At 38.7% G+C, this 16414-nt stretch overlaps 3 protein-coding genes across 10 annotated transcripts; all 3 read left to right on the forward strand.

Moving 5' to 3' along the window:
- The first annotated feature begins 2010 nt into the window (after window positions 1-2010).
- Window positions 2011-4917, forward strand: LOC121798397 (probable metal-nicotianamine transporter YSL7). Its single transcript, XM_042197384.1, has 5 exons — window positions 2011-2516; window positions 2817-2980; window positions 3069-3166; window positions 3256-3390; window positions 3487-4917. The coding sequence occupies exons 1-5, from the start codon at window positions 2141-2143 to the stop codon at window positions 4775-4777; spliced, it is 2064 nt and encodes a 687-aa protein (XP_042053318.1). The 5' UTR covers window positions 2011-2140; the 3' UTR covers window positions 4778-4917.
- Window positions 4918-5113: 196 nt separating this feature from the next.
- Window positions 5114-11389, forward strand: LOC121798396. Of its 8 annotated transcripts, XM_042197378.1 has the most exons (9): window positions 5124-5451; window positions 5854-6249; window positions 6380-6474; window positions 6580-6681; window positions 6913-6975; window positions 7590-9120; window positions 9906-10000; window positions 10345-10489; window positions 10629-11389. In XM_042197378.1, the coding sequence occupies exons 1-9, from the start codon at window positions 5256-5258 to the stop codon at window positions 11258-11260; spliced, it is 3255 nt and encodes a 1084-aa protein (XP_042053312.1). In that variant the 5' UTR covers window positions 5124-5255; the 3' UTR covers window positions 11261-11389. The 8 variants fall into 8 exon arrangements, 7 of the variants coding, with proteins under 7 accessions (XP_042053313.1, XP_042053312.1, XP_042053310.1 ...); XM_042197379.1 differs by having other exon boundaries at window positions 5116-5451; window positions 6580-6975; window positions 10640-10793; XM_042197376.1 differs by having other exon boundaries at window positions 5125-5451; window positions 6580-6975.
- A 409-nt stretch (window positions 11390-11798) lies between these two features.
- On the forward strand, window positions 11799-15524 carry LOC121798754 (uracil-DNA glycosylase, mitochondrial-like). Its single transcript, XM_042197922.1, has 7 exons — window positions 11799-12124; window positions 12634-12851; window positions 13057-13215; window positions 14003-14033; window positions 14288-14423; window positions 14983-15066; window positions 15288-15524. Exons 1-7 carry the CDS (start codon window positions 11875-11877, stop codon window positions 15352-15354), a joined length of 945 nt encoding a protein of 314 aa, XP_042053856.1. The 5' UTR covers window positions 11799-11874; the 3' UTR covers window positions 15355-15524.
- Window positions 15525-16414: the final 890 nt, after the last annotated feature.

The raw sequence follows: 16414 nt of genomic DNA on the forward strand, positions 1-16414 counted from the left end.
GGTTGTTTTCGACACCTATCTACATTGATCCACAGTCCGTGGATTCGTCTGTAGTAGGTTTCGAGATCCAGACTTCCTTGGCGGAGTGCGATGGCTTTATCCTCTAGATCGTATATAAGATACGGATCTTTCTTGCCTTCGAACGTTACAGCGAGATTGTCCCAGATTGCCTTTGCGGTTTGGTGGTGAGCAAAGTCGGCAATTATGTCATTTTCGACGTTGTCGATGATCCACGAAAACACCACGAGATCAGTCTCCTCCCATTCGGCATACCCGGGGTTCTCTGGTTCTGGCGGTGGATCTTTGATGTGGGAATACCCTCCTCGGCTTCCTATCGCGACTTTCATTAGTCGGGCCCATAAAGGATAGTTCTTCCCATTTAGTTTGAATGCAACAGTGACGTGCTTGCTTGTTTTCATCTTGGATGGTTTGATTGTGGGTTTATTTTCTCCTTCGGAATCTGATCCTGACATGTTTTATGTGTAGGGATTTTTGGGCAGCCTCTTGGCCGTGATTGGTATGGTATTTGGCTTGGGATCGGTTTCAGCCTCTTGGCCGAGATTGGTATGGTTTCTTGGCTATGATGAATCTTTTCTGAGCCAGATTTTACTCTGCTCTGATGCCATGAAGAAAGATAGGAAGAAAGATGTTTTATTTTCTTGATTATTTGAGAGTACATGGAGGATACATTATATAGGACTCTAGATATAAATGTTCTAGGAACTATACTTATTGGAACCCTCCATAATAAATGTTATACACTTCCAACATGTTGGGACTCCACATCCTCTTTGGAACACTTCAATTTAGCTTTCCAACATTAACGAGTTATTTGATGCGTGAGAGTTATATAGATATGATTAAAATAGGTTTTGACTTCCATTCATGTAATTGATGTAGTAGAATTTAGGGTTATATATGAAATTATGTTGACGCTCCGAAATTGAGTTACTCATAAGTCATAACTCGTCTCAAACTAATCAACTGCATATGACAAACTAAACGATACAAACATCTACCAACGATATTTTTGTAAGATAAGTTTAATTACATATATTGCATAAACATTATTTCTCTAAATATAAATTAAATCCAACCAGTTTTATTAATTTTTACTCAATCACCCCTAGCTAGTAGATTTCAACAAATATAATTGTATACAAATCCCCAACATTGTTAATACTTAATCAAGCATAAATGAAATCACCATGGATTAATATATAAAATTATTTTACTTGATTCCCCACAATTGTCACAATGAGAATTATTTTTGTTTATGAACATTGTATTTCCTTTCAACAAAGTGACACCACGCATAATTTTACTATAAATATAAAAATATAAATAAAAATCCTTTCCCCTTCATTAGAGTATTATGACAAGTAAATTAACCGCTAATCACGATATATAACCCTCCTTAAATTCAGCAAGAGATCAGCCTTGAAAAATAATCGACCATATCCTATTCCATAATTATTACGTGAGGATGATCGGGTAAAATAAAAAATAAAAGTTAAAAAATTTGTATATATCCCTTGTATTTCGGATTAGGTAAATTTATCATTACAGATAAAAATTTGAATTAGGCAGTAGGTCAACTAAATAGATCACGTTGATTTAATATCTGCCAGAAATAAAATAGTTGGACAAAAATTTCAAAACAGTATCTAACGGTTTTCTGATTAATAAAGATTCTAATGATATGTGCTGGCAATTAAATACTTATTTGGGATGTGAAACGGTAACAAATAAATAGTATTTTCATTGTATATAATTTTTAAAATAATTTAGTAAATAAACTTAATACAATAAATAAATTTTATAACTGGTTTGGGGCACATATAGAATGCGGTGATAATGTTAGCCTATAAAATCGGTGTATTTAACGATGAAATTAATATAACAGCTAAATAATTATATTGAAATTGAGTAGGATTAGGATATAAATTTCCAATTATAAAATCTGAAATCCCCATGCATCGGCATTCATTATCTCACTCTAATCCCAATCCCTCTCTCTCCCGATTTCAGAATCTCAGATTTCTGAACCAACTCTCTGTCTCTCTCTCTCTCTATAATACAGATACACGCAAGAGAATTTCTCCAACAAAAAGGAAGAAATCCTGTAGAAGAGCTGTGCATGGTGAGGGAAAAGGCAGAGAACATGGTGAGAGAAGAGGGAGAGGACTTTGAGGACAGCGAGACTGAGGAGGCGGCGTTGGAGAGGGCTTTCGACGAAATAGAGGTGCCGCCGTGGCAGAAGCAGATCACCATTAGGGCGATGGTTACCAGTTTGATTTTGAGCGCCGTCTTCAATGTGATAGTCTGCAAGCTGAATCTGTCCACCGGTGTGATTCCGTCGCTGAACGTGGCGGCGGGGCTTCTAGGTTTCGCCGCCGTCAAGGCGTGGACGGTTATGATCGAAAAGTGTGGGCTTCTCAAGCAGCCTTTCACCAGGCAGGAAAATACTGTTATACAGACTTGCGTTGTCGCCTCTTCCGGCATTGCTTTTAGCAGTACGCCTCTCTCCCTCTCTCACTGAATATATATACATACATGGAGTACTCTTTTTTGTTTTGAATTAAATTCTACTGTATTTAATTATTTGCATAATTGCTTTGCTAATGTTTGTTCTTAATTCTCAACTTATATTGTGGTCGAATCATAATTGATTTAATCGTGGTTGATGCAACGATTCTGGGGTTCCAACATGAAACATTAGGCCTGTTCAAATTTTGATTCATTTACAGTTTTTGATTAATTGTTTCATCTCGGTGTCATAATGTTTAATGATTGTTGTGATAAAATGTACTCAGGTGGGACAGCAAGTTATCTGTTGGGCATGAGTCCATTAACAGCATCTCAAGCTGATTCAGGGAATACTCCAATCAACGTGAAGCAGCTCTCTCTAGGATGGATTACTGGTTTCCTTTTTCTTGTCAGCTTCGTCGGCCTTTTCTCAATTGTGCCCCTACGAAGGGTATATACATCTTCTTTTATCCTCATTGATCATCATCCAAATATCCTTATTTTAACTGCTAGTTTACAAATTGAAATATTGGTTACAGCTGATGATCTTGAAGTATAAATTGACATACCCAAGTGGGACTGCCACAGCCTACCTTATCAACAGCTTCCACACTCCCAGAGGAGCCAAGCTAGCTAAGTATGTAAATTCTCTTCTCATTCTCATTCTCGGTGCGGTTTTTAGTTGTTGCAATTTTCAATATGTCTGTTGATTTGATGTGGATGCAGGAAGCAAGTGTGGGTGCTTTTCAAATCTTTTGTTGGTAGCTTTACATGGGCTTTCTTCCAGTGGTTCTTCACTGCTGCTGATAAATGTGGTTTTAGTAGCTTCCCCACTTTCGGCCTTAAAGCCTTCAGCCAAAGGTGTGATATCATCTCTACCTTGATTGAATCTCACTATCATAAAAACTGCTTGTTAGTTAATTAATTACTTGTTCATCAATTTCCTTACAAATGCAGGTTCTACTTTGATTTTTCGGCTACATACGTGGGAGTTGGAATGATATGCCCTTACATGGTCAATGTTTCATTATTGATTGGAGCAATCATCTCTTGGGGACTTATGTGGCCGGCGATTGAGTCCAAGAAAGGCATCTGGTTCCGCGCAGACTTGCCTGGGAACAGCCTCCATGGCATCCAAGGATACAGAGTGTTTCTTGCCATTGCAACCATACTTGGTGACGGCCTATTCCAAGTGGTATACATGGTTATACTCACACTCAAGAGCTTCGTACAACAGAGCTTGCACAAGGATGATAACATTAATCTTGATGAGGGAGATGTAGTGGAAGACTACAACGAGAAAAAGAGAACCACATACTTCTTGAAGGATCAAATCCCCAACACAACAGCCATAGGTGGATACATTGTTCTGGCTCTCATCTCAACATTTGTAGTGCCACAGATCTTCCATCAGCTCAAGTGGTACCAAATTCTAGTAGCCTACATAATAGCTCCGGTTCTTGCCTTCTGCAATGCCTATGGCTGCGGCCTCTCTGATTGGTCCCTGGCCTCCAACTATGGCAAGATAGCCATCCTGGTGTTCAGCTCATGGGTGGGGCTAGAGCATGGTGGGGTTCTTGCAGGGCTTGCCTCTTGTGGTGTGATGATGAGCATCGTGTCAACAGCCTCTGATCTGATGCAGGATTTCAAGACAGGCTACCTCACCCTATCCTCCCCTCGCTCAATGTTTGTCAGCCAAGTCCTTGGCACTGCTATGGGGTGTGTCCTATCTCCTCTGGTGTTCTGGTTCTTCTATAAGGCCTACAGCGTAGGTGACCCCAACGGTGCATACCCAGCCCCCTACGCCTTGTTGTACCGTGGCATTGCACTCTTGGGAGTGGAGGGCTTCTCCGCACTTCCTCACAACTGCTTGATGCTTGCAATCGTGTGCTTCTTGGTGTCTGTGGCCATCAATGTGCTCATCGTGGTGTTGAAAAGGTATGAGACCAAGTACAGGATCTACAGGTTTATCCCTAGCCCCATGTGCATGGCTATTCCTTTCTATCTTGGAGGCTACTTCGCCATTGACATGTGCATTGGGAGTGTCCTTTTGTTCGCGTGGCAATTGAAGAACAAGAAGCAAGCGGATGAGCTGTCGCCTGCTGTCGCATCGGGGCTCATCTGTGGTGACTCTCTGTGGGGAGTTCCAGCGGCGATATTGGCTCTGGCCGGAGTGAGTCCTCCAATCTGCATGAAGTTTTTGTCTGCCTCGGCGAACCAGCGTGTTGATGCTATGCTTGGCGCCTAATTTCATGGTTGAGACCATGTTTCTGAATTTTTACTTGTATCGTTTTATTTTTATTTTTATTTTTTATTTTCAATTTTATTATTTCATTATTGTAAAATCTGCAAGATATTATTCTCTTACTACAAAATTAGTCAAATTTCATAGAATCGGTTTTCTTTACTTTCGTTGCAATGTCAATTAGATATTCATTGATAAAGAATTATGTCACGTATTAGAAAAGACGTATAATTAATTAAATATTGAGATATTCTAATCCAATTATAAAGATATGTATTTTTCTAAAAACTACTCCATAGAAATTGTTTGTAGAGTAAAACTGGTCGGTGTTGGCTCAATCTACAGCCGGACGAATGTCGCGTATCTAGGAACACGATTAAAAAGTCGCTCCTTCGTTTGCTCTCAATCCCTAAATTTAACTGCTCTATTTCCCAGCAAAATCAAACTAAAATCTGACAAATTTAGAGCTCTCTGACATTAGATGTGCGTATGTATGAGTGATCTCAATCGCTGTGGTTTGCTGCTGCTGGCGGTGGCGCTCTCTCTTTTCTCCTCTCACACCGTTTACTGCGACGGCGGCGGAGATGCGGATGTGCAATGGCAGATCCTCACTAAATTAAATTACTCCTCGCAGATTCGTCTCCATCCTCGCTTCATTCTCCTCGTCACTGTACCATGTAATTGATAGTCATAATTTATCCAATTAATCGATTCACACGTGTGGTAGAATTCGGTGTTACCTGTGTACCGAGCTATAACTAAACCCTGGACTAGTAGGTTTGCGATAGGAAAACATGTTTTTTTTTTCTCCTTGAATAAACATTTTAATTGTTGGACACCGAGCTAACCGTCTATTAGAGACAAATAGTAACATATTTCTGCTTGTTTATAGTTTGAGAAGAAGTGTTCAGCTCAAGCAGCCACTCAGAATCGATATAAGAAGCATTTAGCTCTAGCCTCTAGTGCTGTGTTATTTACTTATGGATGCGTGTATACTCTGCTGGTTCCACAAGTCACTATATTTCACATGTTCCATTTTTGTATTCCCCTTATGTTGATGTTCTGCAATCTTTGTGCAGGGTCTGGTGAGTCACGGTCCCTTATGAAGGGATTGGCTCAAGCGGTTGCCAATGATGAAATGGGGCTTGGTACCTTAAAACTTATGGTCCTATACAAAAATGTGGAGAGGACACTAGCTGATGCACTTGGTGCCACTGATGGAATAACAGTCTTTTACTACCATAATTCCCTGTCATATAGATATTGGGGAAGACTTCGAGTCCAGAGCATATTGTTTTCTGTGCATTATGTAGTGCAGCTTCCTCCCGATGAGAAACCTCTTAAGACTTTAACCACTGCAGAAGAGCTAAGTGAATTCCTTCATTCAACTGACAAGGCTGTAATTCTGTTCGACCTTTGTGGTTGGACTCCAAGATTGCTTGCTATGAATGGGTCTACAACTGGAAGTGATCTAGGTATGTTATATGTTTACCTTTCTAAATTGATCTCTGTTGTCTTGCATGAGTAAATAATTATAATAAATGAAACCAACATAACAAATACAATAACTTTAATTCTTTTGTGATATGATTTTGACTGAGGAAGGACTAATAAATCGTCCAGGAAGAGGTTTTGTTGGATCAGACTCTGAAATGGAGAACAATGGAACTCTCGTGGGAGAAGAGAAGGATAACAGGAAGGTGGATGGTAGTTTCTTAATTCTCAACCTTATGACACTCACCAGAGGTGCATAAGAATTTTTTTTGGTAGGTAAAGAAACACTTCTATTTTATGTGTGTGAATAGGATATGGAGGACGATATGCCAAGCTGTGGAAGTGACGTTGGATTTAGTGGAACATATTGGCTGAATCAGCTTAGCACTGTAAATAATAGTCTTCTGAAAGAGGTACAAAATGTTACAGTTAGTGCTGGGGAATCCTGTTCTTTATTTGAGTTGCAGCAATACAAAGTGTCTTTTCAGAAGTTTATTGAAGTTGCTAGAGAATTCTTCTTACCTCCTGAGAAGTATAGATATGCTGTGATTCATGAAAGATCACTTCTTCCGTTGCTAAATATTGAAGAACAAATTCATGGGTTCGTTTTTGTTCAATTTGCCGGATGTCCAAGTTGTTCTCAGGTTCTCAAAGAAGTTGATGATCTTAAAGCTATACTGCAATCCCAGCCCTCGCCTGTTTCAGAGGTAAATTGTATTTTGTTACCTCTAACTTCTTGGATCTCTCAATATCAATGATTTCTATATATCTTTAGATATCAAAATTACCGAGTTGTTAGAATGTAATGCAAAAACAATCATAGGGATGAACATAGGGATGACCTATGCATTCACATCTCTTGCCTTTATACCAATCACCTCCTTACTAGTTACTGTAACTAAAGTTAACATAACTCACTGATATTATTACTCTCTCCGTCCCTTGTTACTTGAGGCGTTTCTTTCCGACACAAGATTTAAGAAAATTATGTTTAGTGGGTTAAAGGAGATAAAATAATACTAGAAGAAAGAATAAATTAGGAGAGAGAAGAGAGGATAAAGTGAGTGAGATTAGATGTTTTGTTTTTAGCCATAAAGAGGAATGACTCAAGTAACTTGGGACAACCTAAAATAGAATACCACTCAAGTAATAATATTGTGACTTATTTGTGTTATGCGCTTTGTGCTTAAACTCTAAAACCATGGTATACAAGTTACTAAAATGAGTGAGGCTAGAAACTGTTATTCTCATCCTAATTGGATAGAATCATGCATTATAATAACAAACTTTATCGCAATATGTTCACATCTACCTTATGCAGATTGGAGATGATCCTCATGGAGTTGATGCAGCTGTGCCCACAAAACGGCCTTCAATGCTTCTTTTTATTGATAGGTCATCAAACTCAGTAGAAACAAGAAGGGAGAGCCAGGAAGCTCTGAATGCTGTTAGAGAGTTGGCAGAACACACTCATGGACAAGACATTAAGAGGCCCGACAAAACATTAGATACCTACAAGCTTCCAAGACTCCAGCATTTTGCACTATCAGAAAAAAATATTCTCCAGGATAAGATGTCGATCACGATCGTGAATGAGGGCCAACATGTTACTCTTGAAAATTTGGTCTCCAATTTGCAAGGTCTTATGTCTGTGCAGGAGATCTTAACATATGCACTCAAGAAAAAGGCAGATAGGAAACTAAGTTCTCTTGCAAAGGATGTAGGGTTTCAACTTTTATCCAAAGATTTTGCCATTGAAGTCGTAGAATCTCTGCCATCGCACAATGAGGACCAGTCCAACCTAATTTCAGGAGAAACACACATGGAAGATGGTCAAGAAGGTGTTGGTATACATAAGCAAATACTAGCTGATGAGTCTGATAGATGGCCTAATGTGGTATCCAGTCCTTCTGATGTTGAATATAGAGTGTCTGAAGACAAAGAAGATGATAGTAACACATTTTCATCTGTAGAACCAGAACCAAAGCAAGGTGATGCTGGTGAGTCTGATAAGAGGTGTAATGTGATATTCAGTCCTTCTGATGTTGAATATATAGTGTCAGAAGGCAAAGAAAATGATGATGGTAACATCTTGTCATCTGTAGAACCTGAGCAAGGTGCTGATGACTCTGATAGGAGGCCTAAAGAGGTATTCAGTCCTTCTGATGTTGTATATATAGTGTCAGAAGGCAAAGAAGATGACGATAGTAATATCTTGTCATCTGTAGAACCTGATCAAGGCGATAATAGTTTAAGTATCACAGCCGGTAGTGCTCAAGGCTGGAATGTTGGGGAGACAGCCCACTCTGGAATGGAGGACAATGAACAGCACACCAATTTTAATGTTTCCTTTTTCTTTTTGGACGGCCAATACAGATTGCTTGAAACTCTAACTGGAGGATTAAAGGTTCCATCAGTTGTCATAGTTGATCCAATTTCTGAGAACCACTATCTCTTAGATGACCAATCGGTTTTGAGCTATTCTGTTCTCTCTTTATTTGTTAATGATTTCCTAGCCGGAAAGCTTCATCCATATCGACAATCATCTGATATAGTTCCTAGCCCGAGAGGTGCTCAAAGACCACCTTTTGTTAATCAGGATTTTCATGAAACAGATTCCATTCCCCTTGTTACAACCCATACTTTCTCTGAATTGATTTTCGGTAATAATTCTGATCCCAGGAATTCTGCCAGTCCGTGGGATAGGAATGTATTAGTTCTTTTCAGCAATAATTGGTGTGGGTTCTGTCAGAGGATGGAATTTGTTGTTCGGGAAGTGTACAAGTCTGTTAAGAGTTATGCTTATATGAAGACAAATAGTTCAAGGAAGGTTAAATCGGTACTGGAGGCAGGTGAGAAGTTCATATTTTTGCCTGTGATGTGATTTTCCACAATCTGTCCATAGATTTGTTTCAGTTTTTCTTCTCTTTGTTTGAATTCAATTTCCTTAATAAGTTTTTTTTTGCATGGTGATTCCTTTGTCAAAAAATCTTACTACTCCCTCCGTCCCACTCAAGATGGCCACATTCTTGAGTGGCACGAGATTTTAGGAAGTGTTGTGGTGGAATAAAGTAGAGAGGAAAAAAGTAATTGAATATTTTAATGAGGAGAGATGAGAGAGGAGGTTATTTCCAGAATCGGAAAGTGGCCATCTTAATTGGGACAAACAAAAAAGGAAAGGTGGTCATCTTGAATGGGACGGAGGGAGTAGTTCTTAGCAGCCCAGGAGGATGACATCAAGTCACTGTGCCTCTTATCGTTGTGTTGCACAAGGTGGTGAGAATTTAGATTATTCCATGCCCTTATTTTGGAACGGTAACAATACACCACCTCCTTTTCTTACATGCCTTGGAAAATCTTTTATTCTTGTACGGCATTGAATTTTAAATGGAAAATTAAAATACACTGCTTTGAGTGCACCAAATACTTGGATGTGAACCTATGGGGTTGTTGCCCAGCTTTAGGGTTTAGGGTTTTATTCATTTCCACTTTTGATTTTTTGGACCTTTTATGATGTTTATTATGTGCATATAAGTTCTTGTCTAATCTAAAGTTGTTTGCACATAATGTACTCGGAAGTGCAGTCTTGATTCTTCTATATGTTCTGATTCTGATCATTGGCTTAGATTTGTTGCAGAACACACTCATGATGTGGTTTTAAAGCTTCCACTTATTTATGTGATGGATTGCACGCGGAATGATTGTGGCTTCATCATTAGACCAATACTGCAGGTGCGAGTTACAGGATTACACGTATAGATGTATGTGTGTTGGGTGTCTATCCAGTACATCTTGCTGTCTTTTATTGTGTGATAGTAATATGGGTCCCCATGATCCTATGGGAGGTAGAAAGGATGCTTAGTCGTGCCTTGGCAAAGTATAATGAATATTTTCATGTAGTATGACAAAAGTCTAGGTTTCTGCATAAGAATAATCATGATCAGTCTTGCTCTCTAAAATAAGTTGAGAGTTATATGTTAAAAAGCCTTATCCCTTTATAACTCTGCTTTTGCAATTTTTTTTCTAGAACATATTTTAATTGTTTCTGGCTTGTGCCTGTATGTGTAAATTTGCAGAGGGAAGTTTATCCACTTTTGCTGTTATTCCCGGCTGGAAGGAAGAATGAGACTGTATCTTATGAAGGAGATAGTGTAGTATCTGATATAATCAAGTTTCTGGCTGCTCATGGCAGCCATGTAATGGACCTTATCACGAATCAAGGTAATTGTGTAATGGTACTTTCTCATGTTCCTTCACATGGACCAAGTATCTCCTTATTTTTCTTCTCCACTTGTATCCTCAGGTTCAGACGAACTATTGTGTCATCTAAATATAATTCTAATACCCTTTCCTGGGTTAGATTTTCTACAGGACCACAAGTCTGTTGAAGAGGATCTACAGACTAGGAGCTTGCACCATGAAGTTCTAGTCAGAGATCTCGTGCAAAATGCTGCTGTCAAATACAAGATTGATGCTCAGCTACCCTCAAAGCTACAGGAAAAGCCTGATTTGTCTGTTGGTTGTGTTCTGAGAGCAACGGAAAAGCTTCTGGACGTTCACCCCTTTGACGAATCAAAGATTCTAATAGTGAAAGCGGACGAAAGAACTGGGTTTCGTGGTCTGATAATTAACAAACATATTAGTTGGGACTCACTTGAAGAGCTAGGTGAAGGAAGCTTTGAATACCTAAAGGAGGCGCCCCTTTCATTTGGAGGCCCTGTCATGATGCGCGGGATGCCTCTCTCTGCGTTAACACACAAATTTATTGAGGGCCGATCCGTGGAGATCCTGCCAAACGTATACTTGATGGATCAAGCGGCGAAGCCTAGCCTAGTTGAAGATATAAGAAGTGGAAACCAATCTGTTAGTGATTTCTGGCTCTTTCTGGGATATTCTAGCTGGGGTTGGGAACAACTATTTACCGAGATTGCTCAAGGTGCTTGGAATGTAAGCACAGGCGACGTAGAACAGTTAGAGTGGCCGTGGCGTTGACACAGGTAGCCAGAAATTTTGGGGGTGTGCTGAAATAGTTAAAGTAGTTGTGAATCTTGAATCCTGCTGCGGTTTGTATGGATAATTGTGAACTACCTCGGACTAATTGATATGCTATCTCTGTTATAATGTTCGGTTCCTGTGATAGAACAATTCGATACGATACTATGCAAATTGCTAAGAGTGTGTGGTTTAACCGGTTATTCTTGATTTAATACGAGTCATTCAAGGTTAATAAACTCATGTGTGGTCCTAAACATATGCTTGATGTATAATTTTGGTTAAGAACATTAAATTTGATACTTTCAGTGTTAGATAACAGTTTTTGGTGAAGACGTCAAAAATGGTCGGTCAACCATATTTTGGCCCATTTAAAGAAATCAATTAAATATAGATTTTTCAAAATACTATATTATAAAAATGAGTATTTTTATTTTTATTTTTTAAAATTAATTTAAATATTGCATTGGTTGGCGCAATTTTAGAGGAAATTGATTAATCTGTCACCGCTTAAACAAATTGAGGAAATTATGAAATAAAAAGCGGCACGACGGCAGAAAACCCGAATTCCCGCCACCCCGCAAACGGCTTCAGAAATCTCCACTACGAATACAATGGCGGCCCCTGCCAAAACCCTAATCGACTTCTTCCAGCAACCGGCGGCGAAACGTCTCAAGAGAGCCTCTTCGCCTCCACTCAGCACACTTTCCTCGCTCAAGGACGACGATGCCGCCGCTTCCTCCAAGTCGGCGTTGTCCATTTCCCCGGAGCAGAAGCGCAGAATGGAATACAACAAATCCCTCGCCCTGTCCAAGCGGAACCTCAAACTCTGCTCTGATAAACTCTCCAAGGCAGTTGCTACAGGTCAACCATCTTCCTCTTCTTCTTCACATCTCTTCCTGTTGGTATCTCTTTTTTTATTCATTATATTCTTAGTTTGATCATCTCTCTTTTTTAATTTTCAGAACGATGTATGTATTTTCTTTTATGCATTTTGGATACTGATATAATATTGATACAAAAGAACATTTTTTCCGAGTTACACTCTGTAGTGAGTCGTTAGCATTTTCTTCATACTTTTGCGTATATGGAGTTGTGTATGTGTAACAGAAAGCATTTGATTGGAGTCGCTTCTGACTTGCTTCAAAAGCTGTTATGTGAAACTGTACCAATTTCGTTCGAGTTAAATAGATGGCCCTACTTTTCTCTTTACCATCTTTGTATGAACTTTTGGTTTACATCTTTGCATATTTGGAATCTGCAAAATACTAGTAAAAAACTGCTTGTTCTCATCTAAATTTATAGATTGATGCATACTTATAGCAGTAATATTAACTAATGCTGCATGTTCTTATGCAATTTGGTTAATGAAGGGGCGGGGTATGTAAAATTGGAGGAGCTACTGGTGGAGGAGACCTGGTCAAAAGTGCTATCTGGGGAGCTGCAAAAGCCTTATGCAAGAAAGTTGTATGAGTTTGTGGAGACTGAAATATGCCATGGTAGCACACCTATTTACCCTCCCCAGCAACTGATTTTTAATGCTCTTAACACCACTCCATTTGACTCAGTAAAGGCGGTTATTATTGGACAGGTAAAGACTTTGTTTGCCTTAGAAAGTGAATTTCAAAATAGTTTAAAAAAATAAAATCAAGAAATATGAAGAATAAGTGAAAAAACAAGAGTTGATAGCATTGTCTTTTGTCATCTGCTGATTGCTGTTCTTTCAAATCATTCAAGAGCTGAGAATTTGCATATCTACTTGTGAAATAATAAAACAATCCTTGTAATTTCATCAGGACCCATACCATGGACCAAGACAAGCGATGGGCCTCTCTTTCTCTGTGCCAGAAGGCATAAAAGTGCCTTCAAGTCTTCAAAACATATATAAAGAGCTCCAGAAAGATTTGGGATGCACAATTCCATCTAATGGGAATCTTGAAAAATGGGCTATACAGGTAATATACTTATATCCCAACGGCTGATTCCTATTTTCTCTTGCTATGTTCAGATGCATCTATTCCTCTTTGTATTATAGTTTGTTTCTGGATCGTATATTTTGTAAGCTTAGGATAAGACTTATTGTGGCCACATAAGATGAGGTAGTGACTAGTGACAATCCAATGTGTTTGGGGCTACTTACATTCATGTTTATGGAGATTGTAGATATTTTGAAGAGATTCCTCTGAGGTGTTTTTTTGGGTTGCAGAGTGTGTATGAGTTCAAGAAGACATGAAAATTACAGTGTGTGTTTGGAAAATAAGGCTCTTTCTTGGAAAATAACAACTTTTTTTCTTCTCTGGATCTATGGATTTATTTCTAAGCTAGCCTAAATATAGTGGGGATGTTCTTTGTCTTTTTTGATATGTCTATCTTTAATTAAATGCTGCATCAGAAAGTTTATTCAATGTCGTGAGTTTTTTTCAACACAAATGTTATCACTATTTGCTGTTTCTTTGGCTTGTGGTTGCTGAATAATATGAGCAATACGGAATAAAGAATTTTAGATCCCAATTAGTTCATCAAAGGGGACAAAAACACTAACTGATGCTGTAACACCAATTGTCATTTCCTTGTGTGTTAAAATAAACCCCATGTGAAATAATTAAATCTAGTTATTATCTTGCATGATTAGTTCAGTCGACCGACTACAGTGAGTTATATTTTTAATTCCTAACCACCACTTTATTGAGTGAACGTCTATTTAATCTCCTCAAGAATTGACTCTGTTGTCTTGATCTCTAGGGTGTCCTGCTATTAAATGCTGTTCTAACAGGTAAGCTCCTTTCTTCCCCTTTCATACTAACTAAGTCATATTTATGTGATGGAGGAAACTGTTTTTATGCTGATATGCATGTGTTTTTGTTGATTTGCTGCTTATCAATATTTCATTGGTCCGTAGGATAGAGAGGGGTCTGTTATAGAAATCCCCCCCCCCCAACCAAGTTGACAGCATCAAATTTACTGCATACGGTGCTTTGCATTGACTGGTCTCACATAAATGCATCCCTATTCCTATCTTGTTTTCAGTTAGACAGCATGAGGCCAACTCTCATGCCAAAAAAGGGTGGGAGCAGTTTACTGATGCTATAATTGGAGCAATTTCACAGAAAAGAAGTGGAGTTGTTTTTCTCCTCTGGGGAAACTATGCCCAGGCGAAATCCCGGTAATCTATTTCACGATACATGTCTAAGTGATGGTCAAACATGCTTGTATGGAAATTCTTTTTTATTATCGATCTTGTCCAAAGTTTTGTGGCTCTTATCAGATCACTTTCTATAAAGTTTTCAAGTATATAAGAAGCTTAAAGTTATTTGATTATTTCACTACTAACACGGCCCTTTCAGAATTTTGGCAAATTACTCTGACCGCCCAAAAGTCACTTCAGCTCTTTTATAATACTGGGACTAGTTTGTTACAATCTACCTTTTGACAACTACTTGAAGCACCAGTTTCTGAAATTTCCTGTGAATAGCAATCTATGCGAAATGTGTCAATAAATTTATGAGCACTGAAAGAAAGAATTGTGTTGGATAATCTGTGATTGGCATTTGCATGCTATTTCTGCCTTTCCTTTGGGCTTCAGCAGAAACTTAGATTAATCTTTTTTGGTTGAAATTTATGTTGCAAAAAGAAAATGCTTTTCTAATATACAAGAACCATCCATAAACCGAATAGGTATCAGATTATGAATCTGACAGGTTTTGGGGAATTTTGTTTTGCAGGTTGATAGATGAATCAAAGCACTATATTCTTAAATCAGCACATCCTTCAGGTTTATCCGCAAACAGGGGCTTCTTTGGATGCAGGTGAGTTGTCTTGGTTTGGGGACTTTGAGTTGCTGTCCTGGCTTGGGCTTCTAGTAATTTGTGTTCGTTATTGATTTTAGATTTATTGCCTTCTTCCAACATGTTCACCTTATTTTCTCAAAGGAAGTGGTTTATAGCTTTGAGTGTTTTTGCATGACAACGATAAAGGATATAGGGGTATTATATACCGGCCTGTACTAATAGCAATTTTAAACTGTCAGGCACTTTTCTCGGACAAACCAGCTCTTGGAGAAATTGGGAGTATCTCCGATAGATTGGCAGTTGTAGTGCAACAGTACATTCCCATGTTTTGTAACCTTGACTCATGAGTTAGATCTTTTGGCACCATGTCTCATTTGCTGGGTTGTAGAGTCTTGTAGTACAAATATGCAATGTATAGTTATGAACTTTCCAACCTCATATTGCAGACTTGCAGTTGTAGTATTGCTCTCTGAAAATAGTTGGCCCTCTAATTATCTATATATATGTAGGTTCTGCAATGTTGTTTTTGTTTTGGATTATGTGGATTCCAGTTCTTCATTTATGTGCTGATACAAGTTCTACAAATTTGAGTTTCTTCTTTAAGCTGTGGTGTATATACTAGCAAAGTGTTAGAGGGACCTCTCTAAATCACTAATTAATAGTACTAAGATAACACATTAGGACAATCTGAGTTCCCTAATCCAAAACCTTCAAAACATAAGACTAATCATGACTTCAAAAGAGAACATCAAATTTCAGTTTTAATAGTATCAACCAATATTACAGGGCTAGAGGTATTGTCTCTATTTATAAACTACAAAGGTCCTAAACAACTCAAGTACAGTGGATCATGTTGGACAATTCATAGACTACTCATGCTTAGGGCATCCCCAACGCTAGCGGGCCGGACCACACCTAGGTCCCGGCCCTCGGCCCATGCGTTAAACCTCCCTAATTTCCGGCCTGGGACGGTCCCGGTGACGCAGTCGCGTCCCGGGGCCGTGCCCGGGATCGGGCCTGGCCGGCGTTGGAGGTGAGCTTTTTCCGGTCCCGAGCCCCAATTTCTGGTTTCTTTTGCATTTGGAAGAGGAAGAAGAGGGAGGGGGAGAGGAAGAAGAGGGGCGACTAACCCCAATTTTCTCATTTTTTTTGCATTTTGAAGAGGAAGAAGAGGGGCGAGAGGAAGAGGAAGCCGATGAAGAAGTAATTTTTTTGGGAATTTTTTTTGTTGTTCTAATTTTTAATATTTTTAAGCTTATAATTTATTATTTTTGAATTAAAAATGAATTTCTCGTGTTATAATTGTTCAACGTTTGCAATTTTTTCAAGTAAAATATGTTGAAGTTGTGAATAGTGCAATTTAATA

Source organism: Salvia splendens, chromosome 4 (assembly GCF_004379255.2).
Source record: "Salvia splendens isolate huo1 chromosome 4, SspV2, whole genome shotgun sequence".
In the NCBI taxonomy this organism is placed as follows: Eukaryota; Viridiplantae; Streptophyta; class Magnoliopsida; order Lamiales; family Lamiaceae; genus Salvia; species Salvia splendens.